The sequence below is a fragment of the Schistocerca americana genome, chromosome 1, assembly GCF_021461395.2.
Source record: "Schistocerca americana isolate TAMUIC-IGC-003095 chromosome 1, iqSchAmer2.1, whole genome shotgun sequence".
Taxonomy (NCBI): domain Eukaryota; kingdom Metazoa; phylum Arthropoda; class Insecta; order Orthoptera; family Acrididae; genus Schistocerca; species Schistocerca americana.
The window spans coordinates 81,571,775-81,595,483 of record NC_060119.1 but is presented as its reverse complement, the minus strand read 5'-3'; the positions used below and the strand labels follow the sequence as shown (position 1 = coordinate 81,595,483).

General features: G+C 43.6%; 1 protein-coding gene across 1 annotated transcript in view; it reads left to right on the top strand.

The window, feature by feature from the left end:
- Positions 1-23,709, top strand: part of LOC124548284 (hydroxyacid-oxoacid transhydrogenase, mitochondrial) — an 84,384-nt gene that overhangs the window by 48,308 nt on the left and 12,367 nt on the right. Inside the window, exons 7-8 of the mRNA XM_047125164.1 lie at positions 222-380; positions 9,611-9,762. Of these exons, the coding sequence (XP_046981120.1) occupies positions 222-380; positions 9,611-9,762 (311 nt within the window). The remainder of the gene's footprint in view (positions 1-221; positions 381-9,610; positions 9,763-23,709) is intronic.

The window sequence follows — 23,709 nt, the reverse complement described above, 5'->3', positions numbered from 1 at the left end:
CTTCTTTCACCTCTGCTAGCAATTTATTAATGAAAAAAGCCATGCTGGACCATGAAACATGATGAATGAATAGTAGAAGAGAAATAATAATTTATAAATATCTATCTCTCTCTCTCTCTCTCTCTCTCTCTCTCTCTTTCTTTCTCTTTGCTGTACCTTAGTTTTACTTTTACTTAGAAAATATGAGAGAAATTTAAGTCAAACAATAATGTATTGTTTAGGTCAGTTTACCAGCCGGATGATGTCGAGGCCCGATCTGCCATGCACTTGGCATCAGTAATGGCAGGCGTTGGCTTCGGTAATGCCGGGGTGCACCTTTGCCATGGTCTGTCGTATGCAATATCTGGGAATGTGAAAGATTACAAACCTGAAGGCTACAGGTATGTGATGTAGTTACCACTGTAAGAGATAATTAAAGGACAATTTGTAAGCCATTGTGGGATTTGTTGATCTACAAACGATTACTGAAGTAATCTAGCAGTACTGCCACATTGAAAAGAAAGCTATTGAAAATGCAAAATATGGTGCATGAGAAACTGTTTTTGTATTGTATCTTCCTCATAAGCAGGAGACAAATATGAAATTACATTAACACATAGAGTACTGCAGCAGCATATGAGCAATCATAGTACTATTATTTTAAGTTGGCTTGGACAATGCCCTATTTGTACTTGTTATTTTGCAATAGTTTTTCCTGGAACCATATTAAATTCTTTTCTCTCCTCAATGGCATATATGGCAAAATTATCTTTATGAACAAATGAAAGGAAACGAATTCCTACCATCCCTGGACATTATCATGTAAAGGATGATTAGTGTTTGCAGTGATCAAGTACTGATATGTTTAAAGGAATCTTTAAAAATACAGAAGAATAAAATGTTATGTGAAAGAAAGATAGTGAGTTATCAAAATAAACAGGCTTTCACTTTCCTGCCCCTATTGCCCTATAGCTCTTCTCCTCAAATGTTGCTTTTTCTTATTTTTATATGCAGCATTTCTATCAGCTGAGAGTAAGGACTAGGTAATTATTGGTCATCCCGTATTTCTTGTTGTGAGTGTCTGTGTGACAGTACTAGTTACAATGCAATATGCTGCAAATAACCAAGTCTATGGTGCAAATATAATATCACATCATAATATCCTAAATATAATGTGCAGGCAACCTAGCATCAAAATTAATTACCATAGATTGCATTTCTAGAACTAATTTCCATTTATGGTTGGGTTACTTCAGAATGTTACACAAAAGAGACTGTTTTTGTTGTTGTTGTTGTTGTTGTTGTTGTGGTCTTCAGTCCTGAGACTGGTTTGATGCAGCTCTCCATGCTAATCTATCCTGTGCAAGCTTCTTCATCTCCCAGTACCTACTGCAACCTACCTCCTTCTGAATCTGCTTAGTGTATTCAACTCTTGGTCTCCCTCTACGATTTTTACCCTCCACGCTGCCCTCCAATACTAAATTGGTGATCCCTTGATGCCTCAGGACAGGTCCTACCAACCGATCCCTTCTTCTAGTCAAGTTGTGCCACAAACTTTTCTTCTCCCCAATCATATGCAATACCTCCTCATTAGTTACGTGATCTACCCATCTAATCTTCAACATTCTTCTGTAGCACCACATTTCGAAAGCTTCTACTCTCTTCTTGTCCAAACTATTTATTGTCCATGTTTCACTTCCATACATGGCTACACTCCATACAAATACTTTCAGAAACGGCTTCCTGACACTTAAATCTATACTCGATGTTAACAAATTTCTCTTCTTCAGAAACGCTTTTCCTTGCCATTGCAAGTCTACATTTTATATCCTCTCTACTTCGACCATCATCAGTTATTTTGCTCCCCAAATAGCAAAACTCCTTTACTACTTTAAGTGTCTCATTTCCTAATCTAATTGCCTCAGCATCACCCGACTTAATTCGACTACATTCCATTATCCTTGTTGTACTTTTGTTGATGTTCATCTTATACCCCCCTTTTCAAGACGCTGTCCATTCCGTTCAACTGCTCTTCCAAGTCCTTTGCTGTCTCTGACAGAATTACAATGTCATCGGCGAACCTCAAAGTTTTTATTTCTTCTCCCTGGATTTTAATACCTACTCCAAATTTTTCTTTTGTTTCCTTTACTGCTTGCTCAATATACAGATTGAATAACATCGGGGACAGGGTACAACCCTGTCTCACTCCCTTCCCAACCACTGCTTCCCTTTCATGCCCCTCATCTCTTCTAACTGCCACCTGGTTTCTGTACAAATTGTAAATAGCCTTTCGCTCCCTGTATTTTACCCCTGCCACCTTTAGAATTTGAAAGAGAGTATTCCAGTCAACATTGTCAAAACCTTTCTCTAAATCTACAAATGCTAGAAATGTAGGTTTGCCTTTCCTTAATCTTTCTTCTAAGATAAGTCGTAAGGTCAGTATTGATTCACGTTTTCAAACATTTCTACGGAATCCAAACTGATCTTCCCCTAGGTCGGCTTCTACCAGTTTTTCCATTTGTCTGTAAAGAATTCGCGTTAGTATTTTGCAGCCGTGACTTATTAAACTGATAGTTCGGTAATTTTCAGATCTGTCAACACCTGCTTTCTTTGGGATTGGAATTATTATATTCTTCTTGAAGTCTGAGGGTATTTCGCCTGTCTCATACATCTTGCTCACCAGATGGTAGAGTTTTGTCAGGACTGGCTCTCCCAAGGCTGTCAGTAGTTCTAATGGAATGTTGTCTACTCCCGGGGCCTTGTTTCGACTCAGGTCTTTCAGTGCTCTGTCAAACTCTTCACGCAGTATTGTATCTCCCATTTCATCTTCATCTACATCCTCTTCCATTTCCATAATATTGTCCTCAAGTACATCGCCCTTGTATAGATCCTCTATATACTCCTTCCATCTTTCTGCTTTCCCCTCTTTGCTTAGAACTGGGTTTCCATCTGAGCTCTTGATATTCATACAAGTGGCTCTCTTTTCTCCAAAGGTCTCTTTCATTTTCCTGTAGGCAGTATCTATCTTACACCTAGTGAGGTAGGTCTCTACATCCTTACATTTGTCCTCTAGCCATCCCTGCTTAGCCATTTTGCACTTCCTGTCGATCTCATTTTTGAGATGTTTGTACTCCTGCTTCATTTACTGCATTTTTATATTTTCTCCTTTGATCAATTAAATTCAATATTTCTTCCGTTACCCAAGGATTTCTAATAGCCCTTGTCTTTTTACCTACTTGATCCTCTGCTGCCTTCACTACTTCATCCCTCAGAGCTACCCATTCTTCTTCTACTGTATTTCTTTCCCCCATTCCTGTCAATTGTTCCCTTATGCTCTCCCTGAAACTCTGTACAACCTCTGGTTTAGTCAGTTTATCCAGGTCCCAGCTCCTTAAATTCCCACGTTTTTGCAATTTCTTCAGTTTTAATCTACAGTTCTTAACCAATAGATTGTGGTCAGAGTTGACATCTGCCCCTGGAAATGTCCTACAATTTAAAACCTGGTTCCTAAATCTCTGTCTTACCATTATATAATCTATCTGATACCTTTAGTATCTCCAGGATTCTTCCATGTATACAACCCTATTTTATGATTCTTGAACCAAGTGTTAACTATGATTAAGTTATGCTCTGTGCAAAATTCTACCAGACGGCTTGTTCTTTCATTTATTAGCCCCAATCCATATTCACCTACTATGTTTCCTTCTCTCCCTTTTCCTACTGTCGAATTCCAGTCACCCATGACTATTAAATTTTCATCTCCCTTCAATACGTGAATAATTTCTTTTATCTCATCATACATTTGTTCAATTTCTTCGTCATCTGCAGAGCTAGTTGGCATATAAACTTGTACTACTGTAGTAGGCGTGGGCTTCGTGTCTATCTTGGCCACAATAATGCGTTCACTATGCTGTTTGTAGTAGCTTACCCGCACTCCTATTTTTTTTATTCATTATTAAACCTACTCCTGCATTACCCCTATTTGATTTTGTATTTATAACCCTGTATTCACCTGACCAGAAGTCTTGTTTCTCCTGCCACCGAACTTCACTAATTCCCACTATATCTAACATTAACCTATCCATTTCCCTTTTTAAATTTTCTAACCTACCTGCCCGATTAAGGGATCTGACATTCCACGCTCCGATCCGTAGAATGCCAGTTTTCTTTCTCCTGATAACGACGTCCTCTTGAGTAGTCCCCGCCCGCAGATCCAAATGGGGGACTATTTTACCTCCGGAATATTTTACCCGAGAGTCTACTGGATAAAAAGAATTCACATTGAAAATTTTACTGACTTGTTTCCAGAAGTGAAAGTTACCTTCCTTATGACATATTTCTGAAACACTGTAATTTTACTACATACAGATAATTTTTGTAGACTGGATTTTATTCATTATGCCCAACCAAAAATTAAACTTTTGTGTCATTTCAGTTTTCCTTGTTATCTAAGGTATCAGGGGAACAAACTAAAGTGTTTGTGTTACACAGCTGAATTTAGTGTCATATTATCTACAAATTCAGTGTTTTGGATGTTAGGGTTATGTTATCAATTCCCTGCAATATTTCTCTGTCAGTTATCTGAATACAAAGTAAACAAAGCTGCAGGTAACACACCAGTTACGTATAACTAATGATTAAGTATTCATAAATGTATTGTAGAGTTTGACTAAAACCCATATACAAAAACAGCTTGTTGTTGTTGTTGTTGTTGTTGTTGTGGTCTTCAGTCCTGAGACTGGTTTGATGCAGCTCTCCATGCTACTCTATCCTGTGCAAGCTTCTTCATCTCCCAGTACCTACTGCAACCTACATCCTTCTGAATCTGCTTAGTGTATTGATCTCTTTGTCTCCCTCTACGATTCTTACCCTCCACGCTGCCCTCCAATGCTAAATTCGTGATCCCTTGATGCCTCAAAACATGTCCTACCAACCGATCCCTTCTTCTGGTCAAGTTGTGCCACAAACTTCTCTTCTCCCCAATCCTGACTTCCTGACACTTAAATCTATACTCGATGTTAACAAATTTCTCTTCTTCAGAAACGATCTCCTTGCCATTGCCAGTCTACATTTTATATCCTCTCTACTTCGACCATCATCAGTTATTTTACTCCCTAAATAGCAAAACTCCTTTACTACTTTAAGTCTCTCATTTCCTAATCTAATCCCCTCAGCATCACCCGATTTAATTTGACTACATTCCATTATCCTCGTTTTGCTTTTGTTGTTCATCTTATATCCTCCTTTCAAGACACTGTCCATTCCGTTCAACTGCTCTTCAAAGTCCTTTGCTGTCTCTGACAGAATTACAATGTCATCAGCGAGCCTCAAAGTTTTTACTTCTTCTCCATGAATTTTAATACCTACTCCGAATTTTTCTTTTGTTTCCTTTACTGCTTGCTCAATATACAGATTGAATAACATCGGGGAGAGGCTACAACCCTGTCTCACTCCTTTCCCAACCACTGCTTCCCTTTCATGCTCCTCGACTCTTATAACTGCCATTTAGTTTCTGTACAAATTGTAAATAGCCTTTCGCTCCCTGTATTTTACCCCTGCCACCCTCAGAATTTGAAAGAGAGTATTCCAGTTAACATTGTCAAAAGCTTTCTCTAAGTCTACAAATGCTAGAAACGTAGGTTTGCCTTTTCTTAATCTTTCTTCTAAGATAAGTCGTAAGGTTAGTATTGCCTCACGTGTTCCAACATTTCTACAGAATCCAAACTGATCTTCCTCGAGGTCCGCTTCTACCAGTTCTTCCATTCGTCTGTAAAGAATTCGCTTTAGTATTTTGCAGCTGTGACTTACTAAACTGATAGTTTGGTAATTTTCACATCTGTCAACACATGCTTTCTTTGGGATTGGAATTATTATATTCTTCTTGAAGTCTGTGGGTATTTCGCCTGTCTTGTACATCTTGCTCACCAGATGGTAGAGTTTTGTCATGACTGGCTCTCCCAAGGCCATCAGTAGTTCTAATGGAATGTTGTCTACTCCCGGGGCCTTGTTTCGACTCCGGTCTTTCAGTGCTCTGTCAAACTCTTCACGCAGTATTGTATCTCCCATTTCATCTTCATCCTCTTCCATTTCCATAATATTTTCCTCAAGTACATCGCCCTTGTATAAACCCTCTATATACTCCTTCCACCTTTCTGCCTTCCCTTCTTTGCTGAACTGGGTTGCCATCTGAGCTCTTGATAAACAGCTTAGTTACTTAAAAAAATAGTATTCTATTGCTTCTGTTTGCATTGGGTAGGCCATAATAATATCACTTCTAAAAACAGCTAGTACTTTTCTCTTGTTCTACATTCAGAGGATCTGTAACAGAGAACCATGAGCTCTTCTCACTTAAGAATGTTGTTTCCCTATTAATATTCTGCGAACAGTTTAAAGTAGTCTTCTTTTTATTGCTCATTTGTATTTTAGTTATACACTTTGTCACCAGTCTCAGTGAAGTGCACTTTTCCATAAAGAGTATTATCATTCACAGTGAACAGTTTGCAAATAAGCCTAAGTGCAGTTTTGTACAGGAAAATACACTACTGACCATTAAAGTTGCAACACCATGAAGCATAGTATGTAACGAAATATTACTTCCTGAGCAACAATATACGAATAAATTTGTAAGTGATGTGGGGGTATTCAGAGTGTGAAAATTAGTACATGCAGTTGCCACCTATTGCAGCTACAATGGCTCTAACAAGGCAGGGCATAGACATACGGAGTTTGGACATATGCCATTTCATACCGCTTCATCTCTGTACTTGAGTTCATAAATCATATAGTCACCGGCAAATGGCAGAATGCCAGTTTCTCAGCAATATATGAGCAGATGTTTTTAATGGGTGAGGAATCTGAAGAATGTGCTGGGCTGGGCAATAATTGAAAACCGTCTGCACCAGCACTGTGAAGGCAACATGCTGCCTTCTGTTATTTAGTTGAAAGAAAATGTCACAGAGTCCTTGGAGATAGGGTACAGTCACTGGCCTAAGCACATTGGAAATGTAACGCCTAGTGTCCAAATTACTAGTTTCGTGTACTACAGGAGATAGCGTAATGCACTCAACGGTGCTCCATACCATCTCACCACATCTCCGTATGAATGTGACAAATGCTTTCAGGCAACATCCATTCTCTTCAGAACCTTCACACATGAACATGCCTATTGTGATAATGATCACAAAAGCAGGACTCATCTGAAAAGGTGATGTGGTGGTGCTCCTGTGACCAGTGTGGATGTTGGGTGCACCAGTGTTGACACACCTCCCTCTGTTGCCACTTCAGACACCCGCAACAATGGTTATCATGTTCACAGCACATGACACTCTAGATATAGACACAGATTGTTTGGACACTTCCATTGCTGCAAACAAGCTCATTTTCTGATTCAAGCTCCATGACCGGGTTATTCCATCTTCCATGGCTTAGCAAACAATATGTCAATCCTCTCAGGCACAAGTCATGTGGCATCATTAAAATCCTGCATGCTGTTGAATATGGCATTCCTGAATCCATTGGTTCTATATTCACATGACAGTTGTGGGATATGGACCACGCGAGCAGCAAAATCTCAGAACGATTAATAGCAGTCCCTGTAGGTCACAATCTTGCTGCTATAGAATTAAGACATGTACTGGAAGACAATCGTCATTTTTGCATGAGGGATAACACAATCTTCTCGCAAACGAACAACATTCAAACACAATTTGTGAATGAGAAACCTGCTGAGTGATCTTTCTTTATATAAAGAATATAGATGATATAACTCCTTCGTATTTTGTGCAGATGTGTTAAAATGCTAATCATCTGAATGTGCAAAAATGTCAAACACCACATGCCAGTTTGACCTTGTTGCATGTTGCCACCATGGTTTTGCATTCTCAATAGGCATGGCACTAGTGTACTACATTTTAATGGTCTTTATTGTCAGAAAGATTATTTTGTCATGTAAAAAAAATCTACTTTACCATCCGTACTACACTCCTGGAAATGGAAAAAAGAACACATTGACACCGGTGTGTCAGACCCACCATACTTGCTCCGGACACTGCGAGAGGGCTGTACAAGCAATGATCACACGCACGGCACAGCGGACACACCAGGAACCGCGGTGTTGGCCGTCGAATGGCGCTAGCTGCGCAGCATTTGTGCACCGCCGCCGTCAGTGTCAGCCAGTTTGCCGTGGCATACGGAGCTCCATCGCAGTCTTTAACACTGGTAGCATGCCGCGACAGCGTGGACGTGAACCGTATGTGCAGTTGACGGACTTTGAGCGAGGGCGTATAGTGGGCATGCGGGAGGCCGGGTGGACGTACCGCCGAATTGCTCAACACGTGGGGCGTGAGGTCTCCACAGTACATCGATGTTGTCGCCAGTGGTCGGCGGAAGGTGCACGTGCCCGTCGACCTGGGACCGGACCGCAGCGACGCACGGATGCACGCCAAGACCGTAGGATCCTATGCAGTGCCGTAGGGGACCGCACCGCCACTTCCCAGCAAATTAGGGACACTGTTGCTCCTGGGGTATCGGCGAGGTCCATTCGCAACCGTCTCCATGAAGCTGGGCTACGGTCCCGCACACCGTTAGGCCGTCTTCCGCTCACGCCCCAACATCGTGCAGCCCGCCTCCAGTGGTGTCGCGACAGGCGTGAATGGAGGGACGAATGGAGACGTGTCGTCTTCAGTGATGAGAGTCGCTTCTGCCTTGGTGCCAATGATGGTCGTATGCGTGTTTGGCGCCGTGCAGGTGAGCGCCACAATCAGGACTGCATACGACCGAGGCACACAGGGCCAACACCCGGCATCATGGTGTGGGGATCGATCTCCTACACTGGCCGCACACCACTGGGGATCGTCGAGGGGACACTGAATAGTGCACGGTCCATCCAAACCGTCATCGAACCCATCGTTCTACCATTCCTAGACCGGCAAGGGAACTTGCTGTTCCAACAGGACAATGCACGTCCGCATGTATCCCGTGCCACCCAACGTGCTCTAGAAGGTGTAAGTCAACTACCCTGGCCAGCAAGATCTCCGGATCTGTCCCCCATTGAGCATGTTTGGGACTGGATGAAGCGTCGTCTCACGCGGTCTGCACGTCCAGCACGAACGCTGGTCCAACTGAGGCGCCAGGTGGAAATGGCATGGCAAGCCGTTCCACAGGACTACATCCAGCATCTCTATGATCGTCTCCATGGGAGAATAGCAGCCTGCATTGCTGCGAAAGGTGGATATACACTGTACTAGTGCCGACATTGTGCATGCTCTGTTGCCTGTGTCTATGTGCCTGTGGTTCTGTCAGTGTGATCATGTGATGTATCTGACCCCAGGAATGTGTCAATAAAGTTTCCCCTTCCTGGGACAATGAATTCACGGTGTTCTTATTTCAATTTCCAGGAGTGTATTTATCCACTACTTAAAACTAAATGAGTGAATGGATAATTATTTCCTCTTTTCTCATTTGTACTATTCTTGAGTCGCAGAATTTTCAACTGTGTTTCTTAGGTAATAATCTGTATTTTAATTTGGCTGGCTATCCTGATCTGAAATTATTCAATAGTAGTGTAAGAATTGTTTTTAAATTTTTGTTGATAGTAAAATTTATTTATACTTTCATCTGTCACTGATTTTAGCAAGGATCATCCCATCATTCCACATGGCTTGTCTGTTGTAATGAGTGCACCAGCAGTCTTCAACTTTACGGGACCAGCATGTCCTGACAGACATATTGAAGCAGCGGGTATCCTAGGAGCTGATGTAAGAAATGCTAAGAGGGCAGATGGAGGTATGTGTGTTGTTTCTTTACTAGTTGGATTTAATTTCTCATTGGCCATGAGGATATCTGTAGTGGAGGTCCGACTTAATGTTTGGAGGAGATTTTATTGGGTTATTTGGGAAAGAATTTATTGTCCTATTTTGTAAGTGGTTGAGGAAAACCACAAGAAGCATGAATTAGTATCTCTGAATTAGAATTTCAGATCCGCAACATCAAAAGAACAATACTGCATTTTACCACTGTGATCTGTTGTTAAGTTGTTCGTCTGCTAGGGGAATTTATTTTTGTATTGACATAATCACATTGTTACTGAATGATGGAATAAGTAGATGTGTCAGATATCACATGTTGTTTTGGTCATCAACCCTAAGGTCAGTTTGACACACCACACTACTGCTGTCACTTGTCAACTGTTGTTTTCATTTCTGCATAACTGCAACATCCCACATGATGTCCTTTCCAGAGCAACAGAACTGTCAATAATAATTACCTTCTGTGGGGTGTAAACTGATTAGAATTTATGCTTTATTAGATGTGGTGGTTTGCACAAAGGGTGATCTACAAAACAGTGACAAGAACTCCCTGGCAATCATTCCGTATTATTGGCATGTTTGTACCTATATTACAAGTAGTCAAAAAGCAATGGTGGGGTGAACAAATGTGAGCAAAAGCGTGTTGTGGGATCTGTTGCAGTGTTTTGATGTCATGAAATGATTCTGAATATTTTGTATGCAATTTTAATCTTTGTGTTGCCAACTATGGATCAACTGGAATGAAAGTAAATCTAATCTAACTATGAGATATTATTAAACATATCATTTTCTAAAAGCAACCTTTCCATTTCTAAATACAAAGAAACAAGTCCCTTTGCTGTTTCAAAAGATGAACCAGTAGTAAACAAAAACAAAATGGAACAGAAATTGTGCCATTTGATTGCCACTTGATACATGAAATGTGCTCATGAATGAAGTGCTAGAACTGAGATCATGTTATCTTGACTGATAAGTACCCTCTGGTAGAGGAAACTTTAACACTTTCGCAGAAAGGAAAGCATGCCATGTAAATCTGTAGCAAGATTAGAGAGAGAAATTGCTAGGACCTAAGGATTGAAGAAATGGGTACTGTCTTGCCTGTCTCTTGTCTTAACTGGTTTTAGGTATCCTATATTTAATTTTATGTTGCACAGAAGAGCAAGTTATTAGCTAATGGGCAATAGAGAGTCCAGATTTTCTGAAGAGTTCTTGTTCTCCTGGTTACAAATAATCCCATCCAATATTAGTTGCAGGGTTGTTTTTTTATTTTTTATTTTTTATTTTTTTTTATTTTTTTTAGTCAGGATGTCAAACCGGCAGACTCAAAGCAGGAGAGGCACTACAGGACATTTTAATTTCCACTGTCCTGAAATAGTTTAATGGCATCCATTACAAAATATACACGTTTGAGTTCCACGGAGCAAAATACAGTGACGTGAGGTATAAGAATGTTGTTTGAAGAGGCGTGGCACTGCGCTTCGGGACACTTACGACCAATAACTTCTCTTACATTTCCTCAAAGATATATATTTTATGCATCGACTCTCCAGAAAGATGTGTGCTACAAAGTGAACTTATTTTTGAAAAGTGTTTTTTTCAATTTTTACGTTCTGATGCACAGAGCAGTCAGAGTTATAGCGGGAGGCGGTGGGGGAGTCACCACTTGACCCATGTTTACATTTAGTGATTTTTCTGTTTCCTCTTCGTTTACTGCTCTCACGTCAAATGAAAATGAGACGGATTTCTGTGGCTGGGAGCTATCAAGTGAATTAAAATACATTTACATAATTACAGGAGGCCAAAATATGTTACTAGTTTCAGATTTTATTTTATTTCCACCTTTCTGACAGTCAAGCATTAATAACCTTGCAGAACAATAAAGTTATTTTTGTTGGTTTACTAAAGAAATTTGGCTTTTATTAAGCTTTCCTAATGAGGCAATAAACGTATTTGAAACGAAGTGTTTAATTCCACACTATTGGCTAGTTTCAGCTGTTCGTTGCATTTCAAGTGCACATTTTCATCGTCTAGCACATATGACATTATGCCATAATAAAGAACCAAACATGAGATAATACAGTACTGGTACTCCAAGAAAATTTACGTCCCAAAAACCACACCGAAAAGCTTAGTACCAGGTAGAGGCCTACATCATTGGGAATCTTGACATAGAAATGTGCGCTTTAAGGTGAACTATGCATTTTAGTATGGTTCATGAAATTCCGACGCTCTTGGAGTACCCTCTGATGGCTTGTTTCTTTTATGACATAATGTAAGTAAGATCTTTTAATGTTTTACACGTATGAACAAACGGGCTTCCTATATCACAGTAGCTGCGCAAGTGTGGTGATGCCTCTTATCTGGCGCTCTCTGGCAACAGCTGAAATGAATCTATTTCTAACAGGTCGAGGGAAAATATTGCAAACTGTGGTTCGGAAAGCGTTATTTTCAAGGTAAATTTCCTTTTACGCAAGATGAACTATGTACGATGAATTTCTTAAGTCACAGAGTGTTTGCTCTCATTTGAAAATCAACTCTTTGATGACGAGCCATTTAGAAGAATTTCGAGCCAAGATCATCAGAGATTTGTCAGTAGTAAAAATTTTACTGGCGTATTGGTGTGATCCTAAAAGTGCGCATCTTAAAAGTTTAACATGCGCTAAACATATAAACATTATATGTGAAAGATTAGCTTCTCTTGTAGCTTATTAATCTTAGAGACAAATATTATATGTGAAAGCTTTGCGTTTCTTGTAGCAACACTATGTATATTCACTTAAACTATTAACTTTTCATGTTGGTGGAATTCGTGTTTATACTTTCGTAATATAAAAATATGCAGCGCACCATCAAAGATCATTCCAAAACGTGTTTTTTTCCCCCGAGTTTTATTTTCTAAAATGCCGAGAAATTCTACGCTGCTGTATAAAACCATATCCGTTTAAAGGATTGATAAGTTTTACACTTCTGACGGAAAGTATACTGTCACTTAACACGGAAAAAGTGTATTTTCACCTGGGAGAAAATGTATTTTTAACTGGGAGATCCAGGAAAAATCCGGGAATTTTTCCTTGTCCACATATACACCCTGACTTTTCCATGCTTGGGCACTGCATGAAGTCCAGTGTACAAATTGCTAGCCTAAGAAATGCTAAGTGTCGGTAATGTTCGCATTATCTTCATGTAGTATGTTGCAATATAACACAAATGCACAATGATGCAGATCACTTCGCGGCACCTAGAGTTGCAGCCCCCTCTTTTCTTCTACTCTGCCACTTGTACTGCGCTCCAGGAGACCCATTTTGTCAATTCTTACTCACCCGCCCTTCGTGGGTTCCACACCTTCTGTTGGAACCGCATTGGTCCCTTGCGGGCTTCTGGTTGTGTTTGCACCTTGGTCCGCAAGGACATAGTAAGTGGGTTCCCCTCCATACTACTCTGGACACCATGGCTGTCAGGGTCCATGTGACGACTCCAATCACAATTTGCTATCTCTGCCTCCCACCTGACAGCTGCCCATATCCCTTGCCCCGATCACCCTTCTTCAACAACTCCATTCTCCCTTCCTGCTACTAGGGGACTTTAATGCCAACAACCCTCTTGGGGTAGTCATACGACTACTGCCCTAGGCAGGACAGTTGAAGCTGTTCTGGCAGGGCTTGACCTCTGTTTACTAAACACAGGCAGTCCCACACACTTTAGTGTGGTGCATGGCACTTTCTCTACCATTGACCTCTGCATCTGCAGCCCCGGCCTTCTTCCCTCAGTGGATTGTCCACGAGAACTTGTGTGACAGCAACCATTACCCGATTGAAATGATAATTAAATCAACACCCCCAGCTGCAAACAAAAGTTGATATACATCATTGGGGACATGTTTAAAATGTGTGCCCCGACTGTTAATAGAACCCAGAATCTCCTGCTTACATGGCAGATGCTCTGTCCAACTGAGCCACCGAGGAAACAGAGGATAGTGCACCTGCAGGGACTTATCCCTTTCACGTTCCCTGTGAGCCCCATATTCCCACCATGTCCACACCACTACATTCATAGTGTGCCTAATGTATATTAACGCCTGTTTGCAGCTGGGGTGTCGATTTATCATTTCATTCTAGAGAATCTGCATGGTCTTCGATAGTATTTGTTCCCAAAAGAACAAATACCACCTTCATATATCATTAACTGATTGTTTTGATCTTCCTTCAGTGTCTCTCGCTCAGTCACCCTCCCAGGTGGGCCATATCTAAGGCTGATTGGGGTGCCTTCTCTTCTCCCATCCCCCCTTGCATTGCCACATGACAGTGTTGATGAATCTACACAGACTTTGACTGCTGCCATCCTTTCAGCAGCTGTTTCAGCAATCCCTTCTTGCTCAGGTTCCCCCCACTGGAAGATGGTCCCTTGGTGGACTCTGGAAATTGCTGCAAACATAAAAGACTGCCACCATGCTCTTCAACACTTCAAGCAGCACCCTTCTACTGCTCTTCTTCTGGTCTTTAAATGACTCCACGCCTGGGCCCACTACGCAATCAAATTTCAGTAATGGATTTGCTGGAAATGATATGTAGCTGCCATAGGACCACACACCCCCTCTTCCCAAGTCTGGGCGAAACTCGGGCAAGTTTTTGGCCACTGTCCTCCCACTGGGGTTGCAGGAATTTCTGTACATGGTGTTTTCCTTACCAATCTGGACCTTGTAGCTGAAAATTTCACTCAACACTTTTCTCAAGCTTCGGCATCGGCTCAGTATCTGCCCATGTTCCTTCTCCTGAAAGAGTGCTTAGAACGACTGCCTTTTTCTTTTGTTTCTCTCTGCTCGGAGCCATATAATGCCCCATTCAGCCAGTGGGCATGTGCCAACACCTTCGCCCTTTATCCTGACACGGCTCCTGGACCGGATCGGATACATAACCAAATGCTCCAACACTTATTGGTGGCTGGCCACCATCATATACTGACCCTCTTCAACTGTCTGTGGAATGAGGGAGTCTTTCCTATCTCGTGGCAGGAAAGCATTGTTGTTCCGGTGTTGAAGCCAGGCAAGCTACCTCCTCAGTTGGGTGCTACCATCCAATTAACCTTACCAACACCCTCTACAAGCTCCTTGAATGCTTGGTGAGTCGGCAGCTCTTTTGGATCCTTGAATCCCGCGACCTTATGTCATCGACTCAATGGTTTTAGCTGTGGCCACTCTGTGGTGGCTAACTTTGTCCACCTGGAGTTTGCTATCTGGTCAGCTCTTGCCCATCAGCAACACCTCCTTGCAGTCTTCTTTGATCTGCATAAAGCCTGTGACACCTCCTGGCACCACCGTATCCTTGCCACCCTTCACGACTGGGGCCTTAGGGCACTCTGCCCATTTTAATCCATAACTTCCTTTCTTGTCGCTCTTTTTGGGTCCAAGTTGGCTCCTCCTACAGCACTCCACATCAGCAAGAAAATAGGGTTCCACAGGGTTCCATGCTGAGGGTCCCTCTCTTTCTCATAGCCATTAATGGTCTGGTGACTTTCAGTTTTCGGCGACCAAGTCGTGTGTCATGCATTTCTGCCATCGCCATACAGTCCATCCTCTTCTGGAACTGTTCCTTGATGGCCAGCCCCTGGTGGTGGTGGTGGACAGCCATCAGTTCTTGGGTCTGGTCTTCGATGCCTGGTTGACATGGTTCCCTCATCTGTGCCAGCATAAGAGGATGATCTGGTCCCATCTCACTGTTCTTTGGTGTCTGTGCAATACCACCTGGGGTGCAGACTGCTCTGTTCTCCTGCGATTGTATCAAGCGTTGGTCCAGTCTCGTTTAGACCATGGAAGTCCTGTCCATGGTTCTGCGTTGCCTTCGACGCTGCAGGTACTAGACCCTATCAACCACTGTGTGGTCCAACTTGCGACTGGCGCTTTCTGGACTATCCCCGTACGTAGCCTTCTTGCAGAGGCGGGGATTTCACCACTGCGAGTTTTGCGCCAACAACAGCTGATATCTTATGCACTCCGCATTTGCTGCACTCCAAAGCACCCTAATTATAGTTTCCTTTATCCAGACATGGAGATCACCCTGCCACAGCAGCGGCCACGATGTGGGCCTACCACTGCTACCTGCATTGAGTCGCTCTTTTCTGAGCTCCAGCAATTCCCTTTACCACTTCTTTTCTCCACCCAAACACGTACCCCTCCATGGTGCGTGTCTCGGCTGCAGTTCTGTCTTGATCTCTGCCGCTTCAAAGGAGTCTGTCCCTCCCTCGGCTCTTCACCACCAGTTCGACTGTATCCACAGTTCTTTTCCAGGTTCAGAAGTGATCTATACTGATGGCTCCATGGTTGCTGGCCGTACTGGTTTTGCTTACACCTATGCGTGACACACACAACTTCATTCCTTGCCGGATGGCTGTAGTGTGTTTACTGCAGAATTGGTAGCCATCTTGCATGCACGGGACCATATCCGCTCCTGCTCAGGACTGTCCTTCACTATCTGTAGTGATGCACTGAGCGATTTGCATGCTATTGGCCAGTGCTTCCCTCACCACCCGTTGGTCATCGCTATCCAGGACGCCCTTTCTCTCCTTGCTCAATGTGGGTGCTCGGTGGTTTTCATTTGGACTCCAGGCCATGTTGGGATTCCTGGTAATGAAACTACCAATCGACTGTCTAAATTAACTACTACCAGACCATCTCTTCCTATTGGAATTCCGGAAATAGACCTTCGCTCAGCATTACATCAAGTTTTGGGCCTTTGAGATGCAGAATGGCACACTCTTTCTTCGCCATACAAGCTCAAGGCGATTAAGGATTCTACAACTCCGTGGTGGTCCTCCTTATGGCCTCTATACCAGCTCCGCATCGGCCATACTTGGCTGACTCACGGTTATCTCCTTTGTCGTGAGGACACCCCCCCCTCTTTGTCATTGTGGATTGATGTTGACTGTGGCTCACATCTTATTGGACTGCCACAACTTGGCCACCCTGCGATGGACTTTTAGCTTTCCAGACTCACTACCCCTGGTGTTGGCTGACAATGCCTCAGTGGCGGATCTCGTTTTAATTTTTATTCGTGTTTTTTTTTTTTTTTTTTTTTTTTTTTTTTTTTTTTTTTTTTTTTTTTTTTTTTTTTTTGGGGGGGGGGGGGGGGGGGGAGGGTATTTATTACTTTGTTTAAGAGAGGGACCTTCCACCCTATCAGTGAGTAGAGGGGATGGCAGGCCCTCTTGCTCCCCCCCCCCCCCCTTTGCCCTAACTGGATTGGCTTCAACTGGACTTTGCGGTTCATCCTGGCCCTCTGCCTTCCCCCTCCTTTCCTTATGGGGTCTGTTATATCTTGAGCATCTCTCTTGTCTCCTGTGCTTCTTCCTTCATGCCCGTCATTAGTCACTTTCTTTCCCTCACCTCGTCTTCCACCCTTTTACTTCCTTCCCTGTCCATAGTTTATCATTTTATGGACATTGTAGTTTCCTCTTCTAATGTGGGATTTTATCGGTTTTAATTTATCCAAGGTCAGAGGGACTGATTTGGTGTAGTTTGGTCCCTTCTCCACCCAACCAACCAACTTCTGGAGGTGCTGTGATTGTCACTACTGCTACACTGTATGAGAAATAGAGCACCTTTTCTAGAAACTTAGAGCTGATTTGTCAGTGGTGCAAGATAAGTTAGCAGTTCTGTGTGTTGTGGTAGTGATGTTAGGTTTAGAGAAGAAAGGAAGACTTCAGAAATGGGGATGACCCAAAATACACTTTACTGAAGAGAAGCAATTACCAGAACCAAATGTTGTGCACTATATTAAGAATTAATTTTAGTCTATCTTCTGAATACTGCACTGATGAATCAAAAAATTATAGTCTGCTTAATGTTATGATGGCCCTCTTTTGGAGCCCAAACCATCAGTTCTTCCTCACATGTATTCAAAAAGTTCTTAGTAGGTTTCCTAAGGTATGTGGCACCAAATGTCTGTGCACAGATTTCACAATTCCTACAAATTATGGGCAGATGATTTGTGTTTCTGGAGTTGGCACTCAATGTCTTCCCAGATGCGTTAGGTTAGGTTCAGATCAGGCAAATTTGGTGGCCATGACATCAGTGCAAGTTTGCTGTCCTGTTAATAAAACCATGATAGCATGTATGGACCTTGTGACATGAACAGTTATCCTGCTGGAAGATGCCATCACTGTCAGGGAAGACTTTAAGCTTGAAGGGATACAGTTGGTCCACAGTTACAGTTCAGAGCTGTCGCATTGCCTTATATCACTACCACATGTCTCATGGAAGTCTAGGTGAATATCCCCCATAGCATCCTGCACCTGTGGCATGGTGCATGTTTTGAGCAGTTATTTGTCTAGATGACAGCATATCAGTACATGATCATTGATACGATGTAACGAGATAGGTGAATTGTCCAACCAGATGACTTGTTTCTGTTGATCCACAGTCCAATCTCAGTGATTCTGTGCTGACTGCAATCGTAAACACTAGTGTTGTTTGGTCAACATAGGAGCACATAGGAGTCTTCTGCTGCGTGTCTCAGTATTAACACTGTGTGCTGCATGATGTGATTCAAACTACTTGTGCCTGCAGCAGAGCTATACCCTATCAGATCTGCCACATATTGCCTCCTATCTTGCCTTACAGAGCAGGCAAGCCTCCAACTTCCACATTTTGCGATAAGGTGTTTTTTGTATCCCCCCTGGAAGTCGGCGTGTGGGTAGGAGCAGGAAAAGGTAATACTCGTTGGTACTGCAGTGTGAATTAAAATCACCTTTTCTCTAGCAAGAATACATAACTTTGCAATGAGTTGCGAGGTGTCCCGGCCGTCTGCTCTGGATCAAATGGGCTGAATCTACAGTGGTCTCGTAGAGCTGAACAGTGCCTTCTAGAGGGCACTGTCATCATTGTCTGTCGTAGTGCCAGCATCACTGGCAGCTATGCCGTGGCATACTAGCTATCGATACCACATCCCTCCCCACTGAAATGACGCACCGTCATTGAGTATGGCTTCCAACGGCGGGTGGAGGGACCCAGGGGCGGCGCAGTTGAGGGGGCAGACAGCGGAACTGCCAGGGCGCACTGTCCACCCGTGACCCCGAATTGCTCGCGAGGGAGCGAGGAAAACGCTCTGTGGAAAACATGCCCAGGCCGCGCACAACCACTGGGTATGCTCGGATGAGGAGGCGGAGCAACGACCTCCATGGGCGATGGCAGCAGTGACGTTACGGCAGCCTCAGTGTCCATCGACTCTGGCGACGGTGGCGGCGGTAGCGGCAGCGGTGGCTGGAGGTGGGGTTGTGGTGATGGCGAGAGGCGCCCGTCCGGTGCAGGTGACCGGACCGGCAGCAGCGACGACAGCAGGCGTGCACGCGCCCGCAGCGAAGGCACAGTCAGTGGATTCGTGAGCTGAGGCGGCGGAAGGTGTGAAGCCTCAAATTCTGCCGGACAACAACCAGTAGCAGAAAACCGAGGACGGCACAAACGGACTTGGTTCCGGTGTCGCAGGACAGTGCCGGAGGAACCAGAAATGACAAATAAGGCGTGGTCAAGCTGGCAAACAATCCACCCCTGCTCCCAGTGCTGCCTCTCGGAGAAAAGGCGATAGAATACCAAATCATGTGGCACCAAGCCAGAACGAGGCAAAGCAGTGGGAGCGTGCAGCGGCGGGTTTGATAGCTGCAGGAGCGACCGATGGGCATGGCCGTCTAGCAATTCCGCTGGGGAATGGGTGCCGCGTGGCTGAGAGCGATAGGAAGCAAGGAAAGTCCAGAGCGCGTGCTCATGAGAATGTGTGGCGCACAACTTGCACATCTGCGACTTAAACATACGCACAAAGTGTACGGCCTTGCCGTTCAGCTGGGGGCGTAACGGGGCTGAGGTCAGATAGTGAATGCCAGTAGCTGCACAGAACGCTTCAAATTCTGAGGACATGAATTGGGGGCCATTGTCGGAGACAATAACTTCAGGAAGGCCCTCTATACAAAAAATAGATGTCAAAGCCCAAATAGTACTGGTAGACATACTAGAAGACAAAGGTACAACAAAAGGAAAGTTGCTGTACACATCAATAACCATCAACCAGCGGGTGTCCCAGAATGGACCCGCAAAATCAATATGAACGCGCTGCCAAGGCACAGTAGGAGTTGGTCACACAAAGAAGCACTGGCCGGGAGTAGATTGGTGCTCTGTGCAAGAGTGACAGTTAGCAAATTCTCAATATGTTTATCAAGCCAATCCAAGTGCAGTGACGACGCGCTAATTGCTTCATCCACACTGTACCCCAATGACCAGCACGCAGCAATCTTAGGATTTCAGACTGCAACGAACTAGGTACAACCACACGAGGCTGATGATTGTCAGTTTGTAAGAAGATAACACCGTGGTGTTGAGACAAGTTGTGACATTGCGCAAACTAACGTTGAACAAGTGGATCACAAATCTGCGTAGCAGATTGAGGCCAGTGAGTACGAAGATTCCGCAAAAGAATCTGCAAAGAAGCATCAGCCGCTGCCGCAGAAGCAATGCAACGAAAATCCACTGGAAAACCATCAGCTAATTCCTTATCTTGTGAATCAATAAAACTGCTGGACAGTTCGGAAGAATCAAACACTTCGTCAGGACCGATAGGCAGATGAGACAAAGCATCAGCGTTGCCACTCTGGGCTGTAGGCCGAAACAAAACTTTGTAATTGTAGTTAGATAAAAACAAAGACCGACGTTGCAGCTTTTGTGCAGTACAGGCTGGAACTGGCTTTGACAGGTGGAACGACTACGTCAATGGCTTATGGTCAGTGACCAATTAGAACTTAAGACCACACAAAAAAATCATGAAACTTAGTCACTCCATAGACAATAGCTAAAGCTTCTTTCTCGATTTGAGAATAGTTTTGCTGGGCAGAATTGAGCAACTTAGAAGCAAAAGCGATCAGGCGATCGACAGAATTAATGCCGTGAGAAGATGCATCGACAGCAAAAACAACTGCTTTGGAGGGATTGAAAGGAATCAAACAGCGATCACTCAACAAAGCAGATTTGAGCTTGTGGAAAGCAATGTCACATTCCGAAGACCAAACAAAAGGAACGTTATTACACCGAAGGCACCAGAGACGCTGCAATCTGCGCTGCATTTGGTATAAACCGAATATAATATGTAATAGTGCGATTAGAGACTTGCCAGCACCCAGGAACTTCAAAGAGCTTCAGTCTGTGTTGGGCACAGAGATGTGATGGCGAGGGGTGGATACACTGTCCGTTAACCATGTCCTAAATACTGAATCTCAGTTTGAAAAAATTTGCACTTGTTTCTGTTACACTTTAGTCCTGTCTGCAAAAGTACAGTAAATAAGGCATACAAATTCTGCAGATGTTTGTCAGGGGTGCAACCTGATACAACTATATCGTCCAGATAATGGAAACAACCAGGGACAGTGGCACACAACTGCTGCAAATAAGACTGAAAAATAGCAGGAGCCGAAGCACAGCCGAACAGAAGGCAGCGAAACTTGAACAATCCAAGGTGGTGTTGATCACAAAATAGCGCTGCGACTGTTCGTTGAGCGGAATCTGAAAGTATGCGTCCCTCAAGTCAATTGTGGAAAAGAATTTTCCCGCGCCAAGCTTATAAAAATGTCGTGACGAAGCGGTAAGGGAATTGTAGCTACCTCTGTCTGGGGATTTACTGTAGACTTAGTCAGCACAAATACGGAGATGACTGTTTGGTTTCTTCACACACACGATAGGCAAAGCCCATGACGAAGCAGAAACAGGTTCAATGACACCAATGGCTTGCAAATGCTGAAGTTCAGCAGCTACGGCGTCTCGCAGTGAGTGCGGTACTGGGTGTGCGCACCAGAAAATAGGCATGGCATTGTCTATAACTACAACATGCGCTGCAACCAAGGCCATCAGAAAACAGTTCCTCAAATTCATCGCATAGTGTGGCGACACTGTCTACATGGTCACTAGTGTTGATGAAAAGTACATTGTCCTGAATGGCGAGGCCAAAAAGTTCAAATACGTCCATGCCAAAAATGTTCGTAGCATCACTAGAGCGGAGCACACTGTGCGGGTCGTTGCACCATATGTGGCTTGCAAACTACACATGCCTGGCACTGAGATTTCCTGTCCAGTAAATGCAGTCATGGTGGAATGAGAATGATGAAGCGGGGGCAAACCAAGCAAGTCATATGTTGATTAGTTCAGTAAAGAAACTGACGCACCAGTGTCCAGCTGCATGCAAACAGAACGTCCACAAATGTTCAAAGTCACAAAAAGTTTCCTCGTATCGTGCTGAATGCGAGGGGAAGTGTCTGGCAAAACTTGATTAACACGACAAGCTGTTGAAGCACGTGAAGCAGGTGAAGCAGAAGGCTTTGAATAAATGGCATTAACGTCCATAGGTTGATGTGAATCATGGTTATGGCGGTTGCCATTGTGGTGACGCCCACGCGAGTCACGCAGACGGGAGACAAGTTGTGAATTAGAGTTTCTCTGACTGCACACGGGTTGCACATGTCCTTTCTTATTACAAAAATAACACTGTGCTTGACGGGATGGGCAACTGTCCCGTGGGTGGGCACGAGAGCAGTTCGCACATCATTTCAGTTTCTTGGAGGGTGCCTGGTTTGAACCATGTTTACGTGCACGTGTGCGCGAGCGGCGTGGTGTGGCGTGGCTGGAGCCGGGCGGTAGGGCACGTGTTGTGCCGCGCTAACAGTACACACACCCGGGGTCACATAAAACATGGAAGTAGCCATGTCTGATGTATCGTGTCTGTCTAGCAAGTCCACTACTTCCTGCAAAGACAGTTTTTTAAATCTGAGGATTTGTTCGCAGATACAGTGGTCCACTACATTCTCTGCAATAGCGTCTCTAATCATTATATCCGCATATGAGTGTCCACATGAGCAATTAGTCACAGTCAGAAGTTAATCCCTGAAGGTCCTGTAACCAAGATTTATTCGACTGAGTAGGGCCATGCCGGAGGTGAAAGAATTTGTAGCGTTTAGCTACCACATTTACAATGTCGCGGAAGTGGGAGTTCAAAGCATCAATCACTTCGTCATAAGTTTTAGTTTCTGGGCGGGTGGTGGGAAACAACTTGATGAGCACACAGTACAACACAACACCTGCATTGGCAATGAAAAAAGCAAGCCGCTCTGTACCTGGTATGTTGTATGCTGCGAAGTGTGCCTCGAGCTGGGCGATGTATTTTGGCCAGCGTTCAACGACAGAATTGAAGGCACGAAATGGCGGCACCGTCAGAGGTGCCAAAGTAGCTGCAGTTTGTTGTGTGACCAGTCCATTTATGGCAGCAAGCAGCTGCGTCATTTGACGAGCCTGAAAATGGACAAGATCGGACAGCAAAACCTGTTCCAGTGGCGAAGCCATGGTTTACACAAATAAGTCTTATAGCAACTTGGAGAAGCAGTCATACACCCACATGGTCACACTGGGAAATCACAAAAAAGCTAAAGCAGTACTGAGCAAAAAAGGAAATGGATAAGTAATAAAAAAAAAAAAAAAAAAATCCCTGATCGTCGACAGCTTTTGTACCCCACCTGGAAGGTGGCGCGTGGGTAGGAGCAGGAAAAGGTAATACACATGAGTACTGCAGCGTGAATTATTCTAGTGTAGCATTTTATAATGGAAGCAAGATTTAAGATATAGCAAGAAACATGCATATGATTTGTTGACCTATAAAAGCATTTGTCAATATAAAATGGTGAAAGTTGTTAGAAATTCTCAGGAAAGTAGGTGTAAACTATATGGAAAAATGGGTAATGCACAAAATACACAAGAAACAACAGGGAACAATAGAATGAAAGGCAAAGAATGAAGTGCGAGATGGGGATACAGTCTTTCACCCCTACTCTTCAGTTTATACATTGAAGAAGCAGTGATGGAAATAAAAGAAAGATTCAAGAGTGGAATTAAAATTCAGGATGAAAGAATATT